Genomic DNA, 19598 nt, shown 5'->3' on the forward strand with positions numbered 1-19598 from the left:
AAGCCCTTAATAACGGCACGATGCCAAGATTGCATCGTCCGTGCCGGTGCCGCCGCCACAGCGATAATAAATTATTCTGCGCCAACTTCCCGACGACACCAAGAAAAAGAAAAAAAAATCCACCGGTCCGTCCAGGGTTCCGCGCGGGAACCCCACGTGATCGTAACGATTTCAATTACGCCCCGCACGGAAGCCGCGCCGCGCGGTTCGGGACACAATTTATGGTTTCCAGCCCAGTTGCTAGATCGCGATCGCGGCTTCTCTAGCTTCTACCGGCGCGTGAAGATCATCAGCATCGGAAACAAATTATGTTTCCCCCCCCCCCCCCCCGATCCGCTTATCCGGGGGCGATCGGGTGGAAAATTGAATTGTTCTATCGGAATGCACTCGCGCACCTCCGGACCGGTCGCCGGCCGCCGGCTAATCTGGTGTGTCATAAATTATGCTTCACTTATTACCACCGCGCACGCGCATTAACGCGGCCCCGTGCCGTGCCGTGCGGCGTGCGATCGTGCGCTAATGTTTTCTATTTTCATTTCGCTTCGTGAGCCATTTTTCTTCCGTTTTTTTTTTTGCTTCTCACCTCCTAACCCACCCAACGACCTAACGTTCCGTTCTGCTCCGTTCGCCCGCAGGTTTCCAGTGTGTACGCCGACGCCAGCATTGGGAACTCGATCAAGATAGCCGTGTCGCACATAATGTACATCCATCAGGACCTCGCCGCGCAGAACAAGTCGCTGGAGAACGGGTTGGACGGTAAGATGACGGAGGTGCCCGCGCGGACACGACAGGAGAGCGTTGCACAACGCAGGATGCTATGGTTAAATTTCTTCCCGGCAAAAGGGCGTTTGACCACCTCCAGAATGCATCTCTCGTCTATTAATTTACGATAGCCCCGCATGTCCCTACTGGGTGGGGTTATGAAACACACGCTCTCCCATTGTGACATACCTCCATCCGGTACGGGGGTCGCCAGTGGACCCCGGAGTGAAAACTCTATTACCCGATCCGATGACAAATGGGACAGGTCTTGTAAACATTTGTCTAGCCGCCGAGTTGTTTCGCGTGGCGCGTTAGAATGTTGCCGCGAGTCTGCGGGCCCGTTAGCTGCGGGACTGCCACTCGCGACCTCCCCCCACCCCCTCCCACTGGGAACTACCAGTTGGCATCGCGGACCGTTTGGAAGAATTTATGTTGCGCCACTGCGTAAAACAAACTCCAAACCGCGGGCGTTTGCGGGACCCCGGGGGCGCCACAGTACTGTGAGCAGTACTGTGCCCCACCAGCAGTGTGCACCCCGTGGCCGGGGTTCTACCCGGGCCCCGTCTGAGGGATTGTAATTAATAAAACAGTTGCCAATGCCTCGGCACGGCTCCTGCTCGGCACAGGCAGCAGATGCAAAAATGTAACTTTGTTGCAATCCTAATCGACCCTAGTTGCTGCCCCGCCGAGTTCCGTTCCGTTTCCCACGGACCGACCATGGGCCGGTTATTTGCATGTTTCAGAAGACAGGGGGGACCTTCAATGTGCCAATGTGGTGGGCACCACTGACCCACTAATCGGTCTACGGGTGTTTTTTTTTTTTTTGTTTCCAGGAGTGTCTGCGTCCCAGATGCTGCAGGACTTCTGTCGCCTGAAGCAGACCAACAACTTCCACCACGACGTGGCACTCATACTGACCCGCGAGCAGATCTGCCGCGAACCGTCGACCAACAACTGCGACACACTCGGGCTGGCCGAGCTCGGCACGATCTGCCGGCCGACGGCGTGCGCCATCGTGCAGGACAATGGGCTGTCGGCTTCCTTCACCATCGCACACGAGCTGGGCCACGTGTAAGTATTTTCTTCGTCCTCCCCCCCCCCCTCCCCACTCCTTCTCGACACGACAACGCTAATTGACCAGAAGTCCAGAGTTGACCAGGAAGTGCTGTCCTGGGCACCGGCAGCTCTGTGGAGCAGTCATTATAAATCAGTCGAGGGCGCGTAACGTGTGCCGTGCGCCGCCACACGCCACAAAGGATTCTTAATCATTCCGCCAGATCATTCCGATCCGAGCTGGACGAGTGGTCAAATGAAAAAATATGGCGAATAATAAAGTTTATTAAATACCTCTCCGGCCGCTAACTAGCCAAATGGATGGTTCTAGTGAGGCAACGCGCATCATATCGACCAACACGTAATGCGTGGGGACCTACTCATAGTGAGTAGTTGCAGAGCAGCACGTCCCGTCAGGCACGCCATGGCGCGTTTAGAGTTGTGACTCGTCGGGACCGTTCCCATGCCCCAGACACGTTGCAGCGCGCCGGAACACGTTCTACGGAGAAGGGTCGCCACACGTTATGGCTTTATTGTTTGCTGCTGCTGCTGCTACTGTCTCAAGCGTCCAGAGTGGACGAAGTAATTTTTATGAGGCGCCTCCGCTAATCAGGACCGGGGTTCCATCACACGGCTAACGGTCAGGGCGGATAACGACATCCCCTAATTAGCCGGACCGGAGCGCCGGCAACACTCTGGTGACTCGATCACAATTCGCGATCAGCTATCATGGCGAGCGAGAGTTTAATATAAAGTACCCCGATGCTAGTTTCAGAAAAGTCCCATCAACAACGTTCTGAGATCGTGGATGCAAGCCATTTCCTCACCACAAAGCGCTATTAAAGCAACCGGCGAGTAGATCGCTACACAGTCCACGTACCTACCGGTCTGGTCAAAGGTTTTAGGTGCCGGTAATTGTGGGCTGCCGTTTTACGACCACCGACCGACTCCGTTAATGACTCAGGTGTTCAGGCTGCGGGTGCATTCCTGCAACGGCGAGCAACTCCACAAAGCGCAGACGAGAGCAATCTGCATTAATCTACCTTTGCCACTGGCGGGATCTCCGGGAAGATGTTGGAATCGTCTGCACCGTTTCGGGGCGCACACGGAACTACGCAAAACGATCATTAGCATGCGCAGAGGATGGTGTCAGAATGTCGTGTTTCGAAAGCGTGTCCCGGCCAACCGCATCAATGTGACATTGACGCCCATTCACGGTCGGCGATCCAGCGATGTAATTGAACGCACCAAAAACACTGTCTGTCGAACTGTCGATTGCCTGGCAACAATCGGGGTGGCGCACCGACGAAGGTTCCAGCGCGGCCACAGCCATCACCGAAAGTGGCTTAATCCAGAACGACAAACCCGACCGAACCCTACGCGAGAATCGCGCCTGCCTTTTGTGGATCTGAATTTTTTCTACCCTTTTTCGTCCCGCAGATTAGGAATGCCACACGACGACGACAACCGGTGTCAACGGTTTCGCGGCAACTCGGTCGGAAACGATCGCATAATGTCACGTACGATCGACCACAACACGCACCCCTGGCAGTGGTCCAGCTGCTCGCGCCATATACTCACCGAGTACCTCGAGTAAGTACACGGAACAGTACCGGAACCACCACCGGGTGGAACGATCGTAACTTAGCATAACAACGGAGCTAGGAGCTCACACGAAAGGTTTGGTGCCATCCGTTCCCTTTCATCGATCGGATTCAATCTGTCAGCAAACAACCCAGTCATCGTTAGCAAACGCGATAGGTGGCCCGCTGGCCCGTTGCTCTTTGCGCAACGCAACGCTTTTTGAGTGATTGCAGCTCGGGAGCACCATCACCTTCGGATCGAACCGAACGGCCACGCATACGCATCATAAATTATTATATCGCCGGCGGCGAAAGACGACCCCCCGTGCACGTTGTATCGACATCTAATTGATCATTCGTCGGTCGGGCGTAGATCGATCGATATGGGCGATCACATACGCTCACTTACGCTCCGAGACGACATGATAGCAGCGCGACCGGGACGGATTAGCAGACGTTTGGTGTCGACGAGTCACGCACGTGCGCAGCCGGTTTATGCAATCCTTTATCCGTGCGCGCGCGCGCGCGCACCATGGGCTCTCTTCTGTGAAGCAAATCGCCACGGAGGTCCGCACGGTATCAATCGATCGATTTACGATCGTTTCATAATTAATAAAATTAGTCTTCGCCGTCGAAGTCACCGATCGTGTGGCATGGGGGAACGGGGTTAGGTTTCATAAAATAAAGCTCGCGGCGGGGGGGTGCAATAAAACTACTGCTGCGGGATTGACCACCCGAAAAAGAAAAGTAAACGGTCCCGCTTTGGCGGATTAGCTGTTGCGGTGGCAAAAAAAAACGCAATCTCTATCTATGATCAAATCAAGCCGGAGTCTGTTACGGAGAAATTCAAACGGATTTCGGCTTACTACGACTTTTGACTCTTTTAGTTGGCAGTTTTTTTAATTGCTTAATCTTTAGGTTGAAATGTTTGAAACTTTAGTTCCATTTCACTCCATTTCAACTATTGTCGGTGTTGCTACTTGGAAGGTGATCAAACTTCCAACATAATCTTGTGGGAACAGCTTAAAAACACGTTCGTATGCAAATTAAATTGCCACCAAGCAATCGGTATGCGGATCGGGGTTGGTCGTCGCACCGGAAAATCGACAGCCTCATCTTGGTGGAGCTCACTCTCTCGCTCTCTCTCACTCTCTATCGTCGGATTTATGCGACCACCCAGGTTTACGGTGTTGCAGAACAATCGCACGCATCGACCGTGCACCGTAAATGGCCTTAACACAACGGCCCTGCGGTGCTGTTTCCCCTTCTTTATTCCACCAAATTTCGTCTTTAACTGTGTTTATGCTTGTTTCGGGTTGTTTACCTGCATCCCGATGATGTCAAATTCGGTGCCTCCCAATTTCATTCGCTCGATAGCGGTTGACTTATCGATGGCTGCTGGTGGCTCCTACAGGGAGCTTTCACCCATTGCTCACCCGCGATCGCAGACGATCACCGCGCCCCGGTCGGTGGGTGCAGCACGTTTCGTCATGTGTGGCGTGCAGTCTTTCCGGCACCTCACCGGGACATACGGCAACAAGCGCAAACACAATGCGTTCTTCGCCGTTTGTCTCAGTCTTGTTTTGGTGCCCCTCGAAGCACTGCTTTGATATGTTTCGGCGGTGAAAGTATGTTGTTCGACATCAGCATAAAAAACACAGGCGGCATGCTGGCGCAAGGTACGCCCAGAACAAAACAATGCAATGCGGCCGTTAAAGTGGCCCGTTATGCTGTCGGGTGGTCCGAGCAACGGGTTAAACTGTCTGTTCATTGAAGAAACCTCCTCAATGACAGTCTGATTTATGCGTTTGTCTTCCGGGCGGTTACGCCGATGGATCCGTCCGCTGCCGGGCCCATCCTGTGCGAGCGATAGTAAAGGACATCATCTTACATCGTGATCGGACTGGCGATTGGAAGCGATAGGAGCTGAGCGCGGGAACGATTCGAAAAAAAAATCGAAAACCGTTATCACGCATAACCTGCAGCCAAACGGTGCATCTGAATGATGATTTATGTTATTGGGGCTTATTAAAAATACATGAAACATTTCAATTGATCAATTATACCGCAACATCGTTGTTTGCGTTGCCGCAGAAAGGTTTTGTTTTTCATGTATTATAGAGACTTTGAGCTCAATACCTGTCATTCGTCTCTTTTATATACTAACTTAGCTATAGTTATCTCTAGTTAATATAATATTCTATTCTATTTCAAATCAATATAATATAATATGATATGATAATATGATATTTATTTTTTTATTATTAACGGTTCCCTATTAGCATAAATTTGACAATGAGCAACTGAGCCTAGTTGACAAAAAAAAAATTTAGCTTTAACCTGAACAAAGCCCTAGCAAGCCTAACACTGCGACTGGCGAAGACGATGATAAAGATGAATGATAATAACATACATGGTAATACTAATAATAATACTAAAAATCCATATAATTCGCTCCAATATATTTTACTTTAATCCAATTTCATTTTAACTTGATTCAATTTAATTTAACTTTAATTTGTTCAGTTTAATATAATATAATAGAATACTATAATATTATTTAATTTAATGTATGTATTTGTATTGTATGTGTGATGTATTGTGTGATGTATTTAATTTAATAATGTATAAATAATATAGTATAATTTCATTTAATTCTATTCGATTTTGCTGCCAGTAGTCTCCGCGGGATCCTGGGCGTTAAGACCTAATCCCTTGGTATAACTGGCAAGGAGCGTTAACTAGGAATGGCACTAATAATAATAAAACTAATGAAACGAATAATAGTAATAATAATATTAATATTTTTGATACCTGTGTAATAATGGGATCATAGGTGTATGAAGCCACGTTAGACCACGGCCACGTGTATGATGGATAACCAATATAACGATGAATGATACTTAGCTTAAATCGATGGTACTGTGGTAATGGAGGGCTGATGTGATGGTAGCCGCAGAGAGTGGCAATTTTAAAAATAACCACGAAATTGCTAACTGCACCGAAACGGTTTAATCACTGTCAAATAGACTTTCGGTAGGCTTTCTACTTGGCGCATCGAGCGTTTTTTTTACAATGCCGTTACAAAGCTCACCTGGGAAAGGGATCGCATTTCAAGTTGCGCAAAGTATAAATCTCAGCACATCCCGCAAATAAATAAAACTGTGAAACATATTTTATCACATTCGCGCGCACTGCCAACGGGCGGCGAAAAAACATGCAACGCAACTCGCAGATATTTCACCGTTAATCAAATAATTGATCAGCGGCAATCACAACAATCTCGACCTGCGTCCAAACCTTATAAGGGCTCCGACTTGCGGCGACAACAAAAAAAAGGAAACCATAACAATCCGGTGGCGTAAGTGCTCTCTCTCTCGCGTCCGAAAGGAAAACTACCGGCCAAACGAATCGACCGTCAGCCCAAAATTGATTGAAGCCACTTGCCGCCCGAAGCCCAGGGGCCGACCGCGAAGAATGCACGGTGCAATTGCACCATCCCCGGTGTGTGCCGGGGGGCCCAATATGCGAAAGGCAAGAATAAAATGCGTGCAAGTGGAAAATAAAAAGGTAGCCAGTGCCGCGAGTGCGCTGAAGATGAAGGACGACCGCGGCCGGACTGGAGAAATAAATCTCTTTTTCCTTTTGCGCCAATTCAACACGCCTGCCACAAACTGCCGAACCGAAAGCCGGTGGCTGGTGGCAGAAACCGATGGTACAGTATACCGAAAGGAAGTTGAAGGTTTTTCCTTTTTTACCCTCGGCTCACGATCCGAGCCCCAGAGGAGAGCGATTTGATTTACGCACGCAAACAACATAAATCGCGCAAATATTTATAACACTTTAATATGCACCTCAAAGGTGAGGCTTTTTCCATCGGAAACGCAAATTTGTGCTGTATTGACTCATCCGTTTACATTTTGCACCCCCTTTTTGCCCTCACCGGAGCACGGAAACGTCTGCAAAGCGTTTGAGTCTTCTTCCGGCGTTCGCCGAAAATATTTAGACATACGCCTCTACGACGTGGGTTAATGTGTTTGATAGAGAACCGACCCACGCGATGCTTTCCGTTCGAGGAACCACTCATTGACTTAAAGCAACCAAGCAACCATTGAGCGTGGCAAGTGATTTAAAGAGAATACCATCATGTGTCAGCAGGGTGTGTGGTGAAGCCTTACGTCTCGATATGCTATCAAAGCATTACGTGGCCGAGTTCCGAGTGCACTCATAATCGCGGCTTAAAAGGATTTGTAAACCGAGTGCAACAAATATCAATTACCATAAACCACACCAAGTGTCCGTTAAGGAGCCAAAGCCTGCTTTTCCGGATCAGTCGCTTGGTACGTCTTTTCTGACAGTGGTGCACGATGATGGACGGACAGCTTAGATAAAGGCAAAAGGTATTTACATCGTGATGCAAGATAAACGCTCCGCTCGACAATCCGCTTACTACGTTGACACTTTGACACCGCCCCACCAGCTTAACATTTCGTCCCTGGAGGAGCCGGAGGAAACATTTCGGTTCCCGTCGCGAGTCAGAAGTCATGACCGGGCGTGCCGGGTCCGGTTACGGTTGGTTTATATCTTGTACATGAAAAAAATCTACATCCCGCAATCAAAGAGTCCGCCACGGAGACGCGGTCGGTGTCCACACCTTTTTATGCATCTTTCACCCAATTAGTGCCGAGCACGGCGGGTTTGTCGCTGTGCCTCCCATTATTCATCCGCTTGCTTGGACATCAGGAGATGAAAGAAATTATAAAAAAAACGCTACAGAATGCATTGGCATTCCACTGGCTGTTGCCGGTTGTCATCACGTTGCCATGCTACAATTACTCATATTTTGGGAACGATCCCCATGTGGTTGTTTAGTATGCATCACGACGCATGTCGTGAGCCAAACTAGAGGGCGACCGCTGCGCTACAAATTTCGCTGCCCAAAACTGTGCCTTGCAGTAAATTCGGTAAACTTTCTTTTTGTAAAACGAGCTCAGGGATCGCTTGACTTGTGTTTTTCCCCGGCCGTGCGACCGAGCCGCGAATTACTGTGTAGTTCGTGAGGCCAGATTTGGTGATTCCCGTCCGTAGCTGAAGCGCACGAATTTAATTCGCTTAAAGCTACGATTTGAATTGCCTCATTTTCCGTTACGACCGCCAGTATTCGGCGAAGGACGGCCCGAAAGGGCACTTCGATGTGGCCGGGAATGAAGTTTACCCCCGTATTAGGAAATGAATGGCTTCATCAGGTTCGACCGTCGTCGGCCCCTCGAGGGCGTCATCTCAGGCGATCGCCGTTTTTCGGGCGCATACTTCGGCTCCACTTAAGGGCCGCGCCGGGCCGGGCAGCCGTTTCATTATTCGATCCCTTGTTGCACCTTTACCGGGACGTGGTTTTCGTTTTTCGCGTCCCATAAAAATGTTCGTAAAATGGAGCAACAGAAACAGATGCCACATTCTGTGCCACTTTCTTCCCGACGACCATTGACATGGAGCGATTGATTGTACACCTTAAGTTGTGAGTTAAGTATTCGCACCGATGCGACCCATGCGACATATTTATTTACTTCAGCTTATGTATCCGTGAACATCATTAAGTAATGATGGGAAGTTGAACGTAGCGGAACCACGAGTATGACAAACGATTAATCAGCTTCCGTTCCGTAAATCATTTGCTCACCTTTCACCGAGCGTGCGGTGGCGATCATTTATTCACCGATCGACCGAGCGGCCAGGATTCATTTTTCAAATGCCCTTACCTACGAACAATCCCTTTCCCTGGCGGAAGAGCTAAATATCAAACGATTAAAAGACACTGCTCTTGTCGGTGCGGATTACACCGTTTTAGCCGTCAAAACGGCCGTGGAGAAAGCCGTGTTGCAATTTAAGCTCCAACCATCTGGTCATCCTGCATCTCGTCACCGGAGCACCCCGCCACGGTGCGTTCACCGAGGATGCTGTGCTGTGTCCAACTGGTTTTTATCATACTGTGACCGGCGTGTCAATTGCAATTACTGCTTCCACTCACTTCGACCGTTCGACGGGCCGGTCAATCACAAATTTACGATTTCCTTCATCACGCACCGCGTGCATATGCAATTGACTGGGCCGCGACGGTCCCGACCTAGGACACCACCAGATTGTTTATGCCGCGGTGTCCGCTTATCGATTGCACAATCCTGCCAGTCCGCTGGGCGAGACGGTCGTAAATATTCCATCGGCATCGGCAGAAAGGATGCGTTAATTTTACGGTCTCAATAAGCCCAACGAACACGGCGGTTCGTCCCCTGTGTGCGTTCCGCATGACGAGACATCCCGTGGCATCGTAAAGTTGAGAACCGTCGCAGGCAATTCCGCTGGCACTGCCGGCACTGCTCTGCATAGTAATTCGAAAGTCATTTCCTATGCACCATATACGCGCGTCAGCGGTCAGCAAGCGACCGCTAAACAAATCATCAATAAAATTTGAATAAAATCCTCCCAATCAGTAATGCTTTCGTTATGGCGGCGGCGATCTTCCTTGTATCTGCCGTGGTCACCGCTGTGGTCAAATTGAAATATTCGACCCGATCCTGGCGATCGCCGATCGGCGACCGCCAGGCAGCGTGTGAGTTGTGCTACATAAATCATCTCGCGGTGCCGCGCAGAACACCGCGAACACAACCAACTAGAGCGCGTCGGATAGTCGCGAAGAAGAACGGAATTGGCAAAGGTCAAAATTAGCATAAACCAACCTTCCCAACCTCTCTCTCGCTCTCTCTCTCTCTCTTTCTTTGGTAAGAAAAAACCCCAACAACTGTCTGCTGAACCACCCGACCAAGGATCTAATCGATCCGACCGAGATGGACTCGAAGCTGGCCGGCGAAAAGTTTACCAACAACAAGCAGTGCGAGCTGGTGTTCGGCCACGGCTACAAGATCTGCTCGTACATGCCGGTCTGCACCAGGCTGTGGTGTAGCCTGGAGGACGAGATGATGGGCTGCAAGACGCAGCACATGCCGTGGGCGGACGGTACGGAGTGCAGCGACGGCCACTGGTGCCAGAAGGGTCAGTGCGTCCCGATCGATCGGACGGTGCTGCAACCGCAAAACGGTGGCTGGAGCCACTGGAGCTCGTAAGTAGCGTGACGATCGTTGCCGGGAACAGGAAACCGTTGATCTCGCTCATAACACTCCGTTCGTTCTAGTTTCGGCCAATGTTCGCGCAGCTGCGGTGGAGGCGTTCAGAACCGGACCCGCGAGTGCGACTCGCCGAAGCCGAAAAATGGTGGAAAATTCTGTGCCGGGCTGCGGATCGACTATCGCACGTGCAACACGCATGCGTGTCCCGATTCGCGGTACAACTTCCGCGAGGAGCAGTGCCACGAGCACGACGGCCAGAACTTTGACGTGCCCAACCTGGAGCAGAACGTCCGGTGGATACCGAAGTACGGGACGACGGCCGAGGAGCAGTGCAAGCTGTACTGCCGCGTCCAGGACCGCAGTCTGTACTTTATGCTGCGCGAGAAGGTGATCGATGGGACGCCCTGTACCTTCCCGGAGGACAGCTTCGACATGTGCATCAACGGCCAGTGCCGGAAGGCCGGTTGCGACTACGTGCTCGACTCGGACGCAAAGCTGGACCGCTGTGGCGTGTGCAACGGGGACAACTCCACCTGCCGGGAGGTGCACGGTTATCTGCCGCTAGGGAAACCGAACAAGCACCACAAGCAACCGTACGACAATCTGAAAGAGTTCAACATCCCAAAGGGAGCGACCAACATCAACATCACCCACGAGGGCTACAGCAAGGAGCGCTACTTGAGTAAGCTGGCACGCGCGCCGCTAACGCGGTTGGCGATCGGAAATGACTCACGTTTGTTTGCGCCCTTTTCTTGTGCAGTACTTTGCAGCACGTGCGACAACGACTCCATCTTCAACGATCCGAAACATCCGCCTTCACACACGAGCAAACATCGGCTGTTTGCGGGCGTCCGGTTGGAGTACACCACGCTCGGTAACCACATGGAGCGGATCACGTCCGCCTTCGGGCGCCCGCTACGGGAGAAACTGACCGTGAAACTGTTCTACAAATCGAACTACTACAAGCACCACCATCACGGGCAGGTGGTGTACAGCTACCTGATACCGAGCCACCCGTTGGCAAATGTACTCCCGGGACATCAATCGACCCCGCAGCAGCAGCAGCAGCAACAACCGGACCATTCACACCACCACACCACACCGGACCATGCACACCACTTGCAACGTCACCGGGATCACCATCTGCAGCAACAGAACTCCAACAGCGTGCAGCGGCCACAGCGACCACACGTACCGGAACCGTCCTACCGGTGGGAGATGTCCTCGTGGATGGAGTGCGATCAGGCTTGTTCGGGCAAGAGGCGACGAACGGCCGCCTGCTACAACGCGGACACCGGCCAGGAGGTAGCACCGGAGAACTGTAACGAAACGGTCAAACCGCAAGATCTGTACGAACCGTGCAACACGGAGTGTAAATTCTAGTAAGTTACGGCAAGTAAGTTCGGGATAGCTGTGAACCTCACTGTATCCCTGCCGCCATTATTTTCGCCGTTCTAGCTGGGAAGCGGGCCGGACGGAGTGCTCGAAAACGTGCGGCGAAGGCTGGAAACAGACCGAGTACCTGTGCGTCCGGAAGCACCTGGAATCGCTCCAGCAGGACTACATGGACGCGGCGCTATGCTCCGGTATCCAGAAACCGATGAGCGCCCGGGAACAGTGCGAAGGACCGTGCAAGGATGCGGTCTGGTCGTATGGACCATGGACTACGGTAACGAGCAAGCCCTACCTCACGCCGCTGATTATCGTTATCGCACACTGCGAAACTGATCGGGATTCTCTCTCTCTCTTTCTGTCTCTCTCTCTTTCTCTCTTTCTCTTTCTTTCACTGCCAATGTGTGATCGTCCCATTACTGTGCCATTTGTGAATTGTCTATTGCCGCACGGTGATCCGTGTTATCATCCCGTCATTCCGCATCCTACCGCGTATCGATCCCTGTGCCTCCGTGTATGTCCTTCCGTCCGCCCGTCTGCCCGTTCATGGAACCGGGGAATCGACACTGCGTCACACGTGATCCGTGAACACTCGAACTCGATCCGTCCGTCGCGCAGTGTTCCTGTATCGACAAAATTCAAAACCGCTCCGCGACGTGTCTTTCCGAGCCGAACGGTTTTCAGATCGATGACTCGTACTGCGCAGTGAAGGAGCGCAAGGACGACGTACAGACCTGCGAGCCCAGCGCCTGTCCCGAGTGGCGAAATGGCGAACCAACGCCGGTACTTAGCAACTTGTTTGTTTTATGTTGTCCTTCCCTCTGCCACCCCCTTAAAGCCCCGCCCCGCTGGAACACCCATGTACAGATCATTGCTCTGCAATTCCTTTCCCGATTGATCTCGTTGTAAATATCCTATCCCCTAAACCCCTTCAACCGTGCTGTGTTTGTGTTGCTTTGGGTCACTCACTCGTTCATATCGATTTGTAAAAAGTCTGTAAATTACTCTGTCAGCAAAAGCTCGCTGAAGGCTGAAGCCTTCCGCTTGTAAGCGAGCGATGAGAAGCACCAGTTGATACATTTGGCGGACCATCCTTTTGGCCAAAAAAAAAAGCTTACGCAAAAAGAGTTGCCATCAGCAAGTCCAGCTCATACTCCTTTACCCTGACCACCGTAGGATAAGTGTGTGCCTGTTTGCTTTTTGTTTGCTATTGTTTGTCATTTTTAAGTATAATTCCCTTATTTTGTCATACGCTGCGTGTCTTGGCCGGTGGCGTTCGCTCTCCACGACCATACTCGATCATCATCACGCCGCTTCCGCGCACAGTGTTCGGTAACCTGCGGCGAAGGCCAGCGGGCGTACGCACTGCAGTGCAAGCTTAACAATGTGACCGTCAACGCTGCTTTGTGTGGTGCTCGTCCTGTAGCGGTCATCATCAACTGTACCATGCCACCGTGCGAGTCAAAGGTTGGTTTGTTACGCGTGTGACCAGTTACTTCCCTTTGCTTGCTCATACATGTCACTCACTGTCCTGTCGCAACCCTGCACACCCCTTCATGCTTTCAACTCGGTTTTGATCAAAATCAAGATGACGATGGTTCTGACAAAATCTACTGAATGTCCTTTGTATGTTCTTCAATGTTTGCTTCTTGTTTCATGTTTGTCCGTTCACGCCACTATCTTCTTCTTCCGGACCGCACACAGACGCATCCGTGTGTGTGTTTGTATGTGTACTACTTCATTGGGACTCTCTTCAAATCTGTTTAATGTGTTAGATTTAGACCACTGTTGTTGATGTACCGTTGAAATAGTCTAACGAATGCTGCATACTCAAGGTGTCTCTCACACGGAGCACCATGTCACCTACAATCGATTCCATTGTTTGTAAAATTCATTGTGCATTCGGACAAACATTGAACGGAATCCGAACCACCGGACAGCGAGCGCAAAACCCAATTTGACTCAAAATTTTCCTCTTCTCCGATCTATCTATCTCTCTCTCTTTCTTTCTCTACTGCAATGCCAATTTTTGTAGTCAACCCCCCCTAACACACAATATTTTCTGAAAATCGGTAAGCATAACCAGCAAATGAAAAGTGTAGACTACCGGTGGCAGGAAGGCCCGTGGACCAACTGCAGTGTCGAGTGTGGCGGAGGCTTTAAGGAGCTCCTCGTCCGCTGCATGTCCAGCACCGGGCAGGAGCTGGACGATCGTTACTGTCGATCGTTACCCTACAACAGTTCCAAGCCGTCCCGACAGAGGCGAGAATGCGCCAACTTTCGGTGTCCCGGTTGGTCCTTCGGCCAGTGGAGTCAGGTAAGTGGAGCACTGCACTGTGTAATCATCGCCCGGCATCAGTACCTCGGTCGTTATCATAGTTCCTCCGTCGAAGGGGTAGCCACGACACTCCGCGCCATCCATTCTAAGGCGAGCGGATAGTTTAAATTCGATGAAAACACACCTGTACACACCAACACGCCACTCTATACAGTTTTGCACGTTAGTTCTTCATAGCGACGCAGCCCGAGCCTTGCCTCTTATATTGCCCACGTAATGGAAGTAACACGCTGATGGTCAATCCCTGTACAAAATGTGCTTTTTACTTCACCCACTTCACTAGTCTTCACCATTCGACTTCACACATTCAAGCACGCGAGCATTCATGTGCGTGCACGCACTCTGCTTCAAGAGGCCGCATATCGAAACGAAGCATACACATGGCCAAGAATTTCTTTGTAAAAATTCATTAAGCTTCACTAGCATAAGCTGTCCATAAATCATTTGTCAGTTTGCCTGCGCACAACGCCTTCACTGAACCATACTCTGTTAGAAAATTTTCACCTTCACCGCCGATTGCATCATGATTTCTTCTTTCCATCATTGGACTTTCGGAAAACTCCGGTGGCCGCGCCCAGCCCATTCAATGAGTATCCCCCCTCCGAGCATTGATTCGATAAGGACTAAGTTTTAGGTTGTAGGAGCACACACACACGGAACAAGGCAACACGAATACAAACACAAATCCTGTATCCTTTCGGACCGTTGGGTTAACCGGCGTTTGTTTAATTGATTGGCATGTTTTCGTTACGCTTTGGAGCCGTTGAAAGGGAGTTTATGGTGGGTGGATTTAGTATTCGAATTTCCCGTCCGCCCAGGCACATCCCTTACCCCCTAACCATTGGGTTTGTCCTACGCATGTTGCAAGAAATTACACTTCCCACCAGTTGGTTGGCGATCCCCGCAGTTCCTGCCGTGTGCTCCATCCGAACCCCAACTCTATTTCACTGTGTTTTCTCTTCTAGTGTAATGAAGAATGCAAACGCTCCCGTCAGGTCCTTTGTCTGGATCATCGCGGCCAAAAAAGTGACCAATGCGACACGACACTGAAACCGCCCGCCGTAGAGTCGTGTTGCAATTTTAAATGGAGAAGTACCGTAAATATCACCATTGTTTTATTGTTTGTTCTTTTATCGTTTTATCCTTTTTTTCGTTACCTATTTGCATTTAATGATTCACACATTTTTTGGTAGTATGTGCTCTTTTGTTGAATGTTTTCGTTTATTTTGCCATTTGATTTTCGATAAATTCAGTTTCAGTTTAAGTTCAGTCAGTTTTGTTGTTAGCGCTCGGTTGTCTCAGTGGAGCAACCCTGTGTGTGAAGTTTGCAAATGTGTGATCTTTTCTTTCTATTTATCGTTTATTAACGATATCTTCTTTTCGTTTGTTTTTCTCTCCCTTTCTTTCTTTCTTTCTCTTCTTGCATTACTCCACCATACCATCACGGATCGTTTGTTCTTCTTTGTTTCCATACGCATACGCATATACAACGCAACAAACAATACGCGAAACATCCTGCTCTCATCGCTGCTCATGTAAAAACGCAACGTGCCGCTGCTCCAACACTTTTCCGCCAAACCAATATTCAACCAACAACTCCATCCACCATCACCGCCACCGCCGCCGCGCTTGCCTCTGTGGGTGTGTGTATCTGTCCGCCTATGCCGTGCCGTGCGATGAAACATGCTGTGAATAGTGCGCCGGAACATGCGATCCGAACGGTCGGCGCACGTCGCAGTTCATCTGCAAGCGTCTGTTTCCGAAGTCACCGGACAATCCACATCCCTTCCGCACTGGCCGCAAGGTAGACGCGAAGTACTGTGCCAACGCTAAAAAGCCGTCACCGAGCAAACCGAAGAAAAAGTGTAGCAAACCCTGTCCGTTCCGTTGGGACACCTCGCCCTGGTCCAAGGTGTGCAGCGTAACTATGCCCTAGTTTGTAGGAAGTTTTGCTTTGTTTTTTTTGTTTCTTTATTATCCCCTTTTTTCCTTCCAATCCAACGAATGTTAGTGTCCCTTCAGGACCACTGGTAATTACCATCTAACAATGTGTAGTGTTTGCAGCAACAAAGATGAGGAACGCAAAAACTACACCACCGCAGTCCGGAGTCCTTGATCTAGAGAGGGCTAGTACCAAACTTATTCCAATTCCTATTACATGTAGCCGATACATATTACAAACGAACTCGGTGCCGTTCCTCATCTCAAGACCATCTCGAGACATCGGTTGATGTGTCTCTCTGTGAACGTTTTACACTACATGTGTGCTTGCTGTACTCGTTTTATTCGTTATTAGTACCACTCCACTTCTATTGCAGTGTGTACGCTCTTCTCCTTTCTCTCTCTGTCTGTACTCTCTAACGTTCATATTGTTTTATCTTCCCATCTGTTTCCTACCTGTCGCAATATCACAAACCGCTACACCGCTACCAACCAACAAACGAACCACCGACGTGCTCACCTGCCACCACCGTGTATGCATTGGTTTTGTACTGTCCCCATCCGGATTCATCCTTGCGTTTCCTTAACGTTTCTCCTCTATGCTCTCACGCCACAAATCACGTTACACCAATCATACACCCCACACATCTCTGGCCGGTCCTCTGGCCTGCATTGCGATTCAAATTCCAAACGAAATTGGCGTAAAATACACGTGCGCGCAGTGTTCGGTGGGCTGCGGCACCGGAAGGACCGTGCGGAACGTGACCTGCACCGACGGCCGTACGATAGCGCCGAAAGGGTGCGACGCGAAGCTGAAGCCACCGAATACGAAAATCTGCGAAGCTTACACCCACTGCAGCTGGCGAACTGTTAAGACGAACCGAGTATGTGTTGAGTATCTGCGTTTCTAAGTTTTCCCAAAAATACGATCTCCTTGCGTGTTTACGTAGTTTGGTTTGTATTTAATTTCTGACATTATGATCCTCAATTTTTGTCCAGCGATAGTAATTCAAGCGTCTCATCCACGGTTCTACAATTTCCAAACAAATACATCATTATGCTTCAAATATTTCTTATTATCTATGTTCAAAGCTGCTTTCTGTATCTTTCTCATCAAAAGCATATATCTGTTTCCAATGAATGCTCGATTGCTTACATTGCATTACTAACAATGATTCGGTGTCCAACAGTCCAAACGAAGCCCAACTTCAAACTCGTTCCATCCAAGCAACATTAGTGTAATGAAGAAGGCAAGCAAGTGATTAGTTCGAACTATTCTAAAACTGATTTTTAACGATTTTTCTTTTGATGCCAATGATAATAGAAATTTGATTGTTTACGCAAGATAAAAACTCATAAAGTGATTACGAATTGTACGAAGGAGTTGAGAGATTTCTCAACTGGGGGGGTGATGCGCACACCCAAAAGTGGCCACCCAAACACAATGTCTCGCTCAGCAATCCACGCCTAAACTCATTTTCACGTCTCACTATCTTGCATTCACTTTCCCTGGTGCCGTTACGTAGTGCAACTGCAAGGGTAAACAGAACCGCTCCGTCAAGTGCTACGACGAGCTGCTGAAGGTCGAATCGAACCGGTGCCCGGAACATCTCCGCCCGAAGAAGTACACTAAGTGCACACCTCCAGCCCACTGCCGGAACCCCGCCAGCCGACAATCTGCCATAACGTACCGAAGCTGCCGGGATGCCCAGCGCAGGCATCGCACCGATGGGGAGTACATGATGCACCTCAACGGAACGAGCGTCCGAATCTACTGCCACGGTATGGCCACAGCCACACCGCTCGAGTACCTGACACTGGCCGCCGGTAAGGGATACTTCGTTCACCGGGGAGTGGGGTGAACCAGTCTCACTAACGCACGGAGACGACATTCTAGGGCCCACCGAGAACTACGCCATCTACATCAACCGGCGAGCGGCCGACGCGAACAAGTGTCAACATTCGCGGCGCGACTGGATGGACGATAGCATCAACTACGGTGCGACGCACTACCGGAAAGTGCGCATTCAGCTGCGCACGATGCAGGTGCTGACCAATGACTTCCAGTTCACGAACAGCTCGGGCAAGAAGCAGCCGTTCGGTTCCGCCGGCGACTGCTACAGCAACACGGGCCGCTGCCCGCAGGGTGACTTCGCCATCAATCTCGAGGGCACGCCGTTCCGGATAAGGCCACGGACCGTCTGGAAAACGGATGGCGTACACTCGGTGATGAAGTTCCTCGTAGCGGTAAGTGTTGCCTTTCCGCTCTCTGACGTTGCTTCCCATCTAACGAGAATCCCGTTTCAGCTACAACCGCCCTACAAAAAGGTTCGAGCACACTGCGGTGGCTACTGTGGGAGCTGCTTTGTGTCGCCGGACACGAACCTTTATCTGGAGCTGGTATAGCCAGGGCCCGGCTGAACTAGAGCCAGTGTAACACAGCCAACGCCCCCGCCGGTGGCCACTCAAACTATGTAGCAGGTTCCCCATTTGCCAACCCGTTGGTGCTGCTGGTCCCTGCCGAAAAAGCTCTCCTACCGTCCGTTTGCGAAAGAGAACACCGGCGCAACTCCGTTTGTGGCCCAGTATGTGTGAATATATATATATATATATATATGTGTGTGTGTGTGTGTGCGTGTTAGTGTGCGTGTTAGTGTGCGTATGTTTTCGATACGTTTTAGTTTGCTTTATTAAAAACAAAAGAAGAAAAAATGTTCGAAAATTCGCGTCTCAAAAAGTGCCAAAATGAAGAAGGATACAAACCGTAGACCATGGTCCTGCTGCCGAGTCCTGCTCTGCACAACACGGCCGGCACCCATCAAATGCAGGACGACGGCTGCCGTGCGGCGCACGACATGGCCAAACGGATGCACAAGCTGTGGTGCCTGCCTGGCGCATCTGCGAGCGAATTTGAAGTTCTGTTTTAAGGACCAACGCCTAGCGCCATTTTCTGACAATGTACTGCTTTTCTTCTCAATTCACATTAACCACCAAGTAGCGTTAGCACCGAGACTCCCACAAAACAACTCGAAAGCATTCAAGTACAAAAGGGCGTAGTGATGTGACTTTGGACGCAAAATCGGCTCGTATCGAACTCGGAATGTAGCAACATTTAGTCTCTTCGCCTGTCGCTTCCAGGCACCTTCACCGGTGACGGTTCAAAGAGCGACCAGAAATGGCCAGAAATGCCGAATGTTGTTTAAGAAAACTCGTGGCAAAATGTACTACCAAAAAGAAAACAAAAACCCCGGACCGAAGTTCGAGGTCAGCGCGACCGCAGAAACAGTTATGGTACCCGTGAAATACTCAATAGCGATAACAAAACAAGAAAAGATATTCAAAAGCCAACGGAGCCAATACTAGTTAACTAAACGAGAAGCTGATCGAAGGTGACAACAGGAACTGCAAGCA

General features: G+C 50.2%; 1 protein-coding gene across 1 annotated transcript in view; it reads left to right on the top strand.

The window, feature by feature from the left end:
- Positions 1–18593, top strand: part of LOC128269855 (A disintegrin and metalloproteinase with thrombospondin motifs 9) — a 46837-nt gene extending 28244 nt beyond the window's left edge. Inside the window, exons 5-20 of the mRNA XM_053007260.1 lie at positions 636–756; positions 1596–1833; positions 3256–3408; positions 10177–10509; positions 10582–11198; positions 11277–11898; positions 11975–12185; positions 12527–12691; positions 13235–13375; positions 13944–14225; positions 15212–15343; positions 15943–16158; positions 16910–17071; positions 17714–18014; positions 18085–18434; positions 18495–18593. Coding sequence (XP_052863220.1) covers positions 636–756; positions 1596–1833; positions 3256–3408; positions 10177–10509; positions 10582–11198; positions 11277–11898; positions 11975–12185; positions 12527–12691; positions 13235–13375; positions 13944–14225; positions 15212–15343; positions 15943–16158; positions 16910–17071; positions 17714–18014; positions 18085–18434; positions 18495–18593 — 4143 coding nt within the window. The remainder of the gene's footprint in view (positions 1–635; positions 757–1595; positions 1834–3255; positions 3409–10176; positions 10510–10581; positions 11199–11276; positions 11899–11974; positions 12186–12526; positions 12692–13234; positions 13376–13943; positions 14226–15211; positions 15344–15942; positions 16159–16909; positions 17072–17713; positions 18015–18084; positions 18435–18494) is intronic.
- The last annotated feature ends 1005 nt before the right edge of the window (positions 18594–19598 follow it).

Source organism: Anopheles cruzii, chromosome 3, assembly GCF_943734635.1.
Source record: "Anopheles cruzii chromosome 3, idAnoCruzAS_RS32_06, whole genome shotgun sequence".
Classification (NCBI taxonomy): Eukaryota; Metazoa; Arthropoda; class Insecta; order Diptera; family Culicidae; genus Anopheles; species Anopheles cruzii.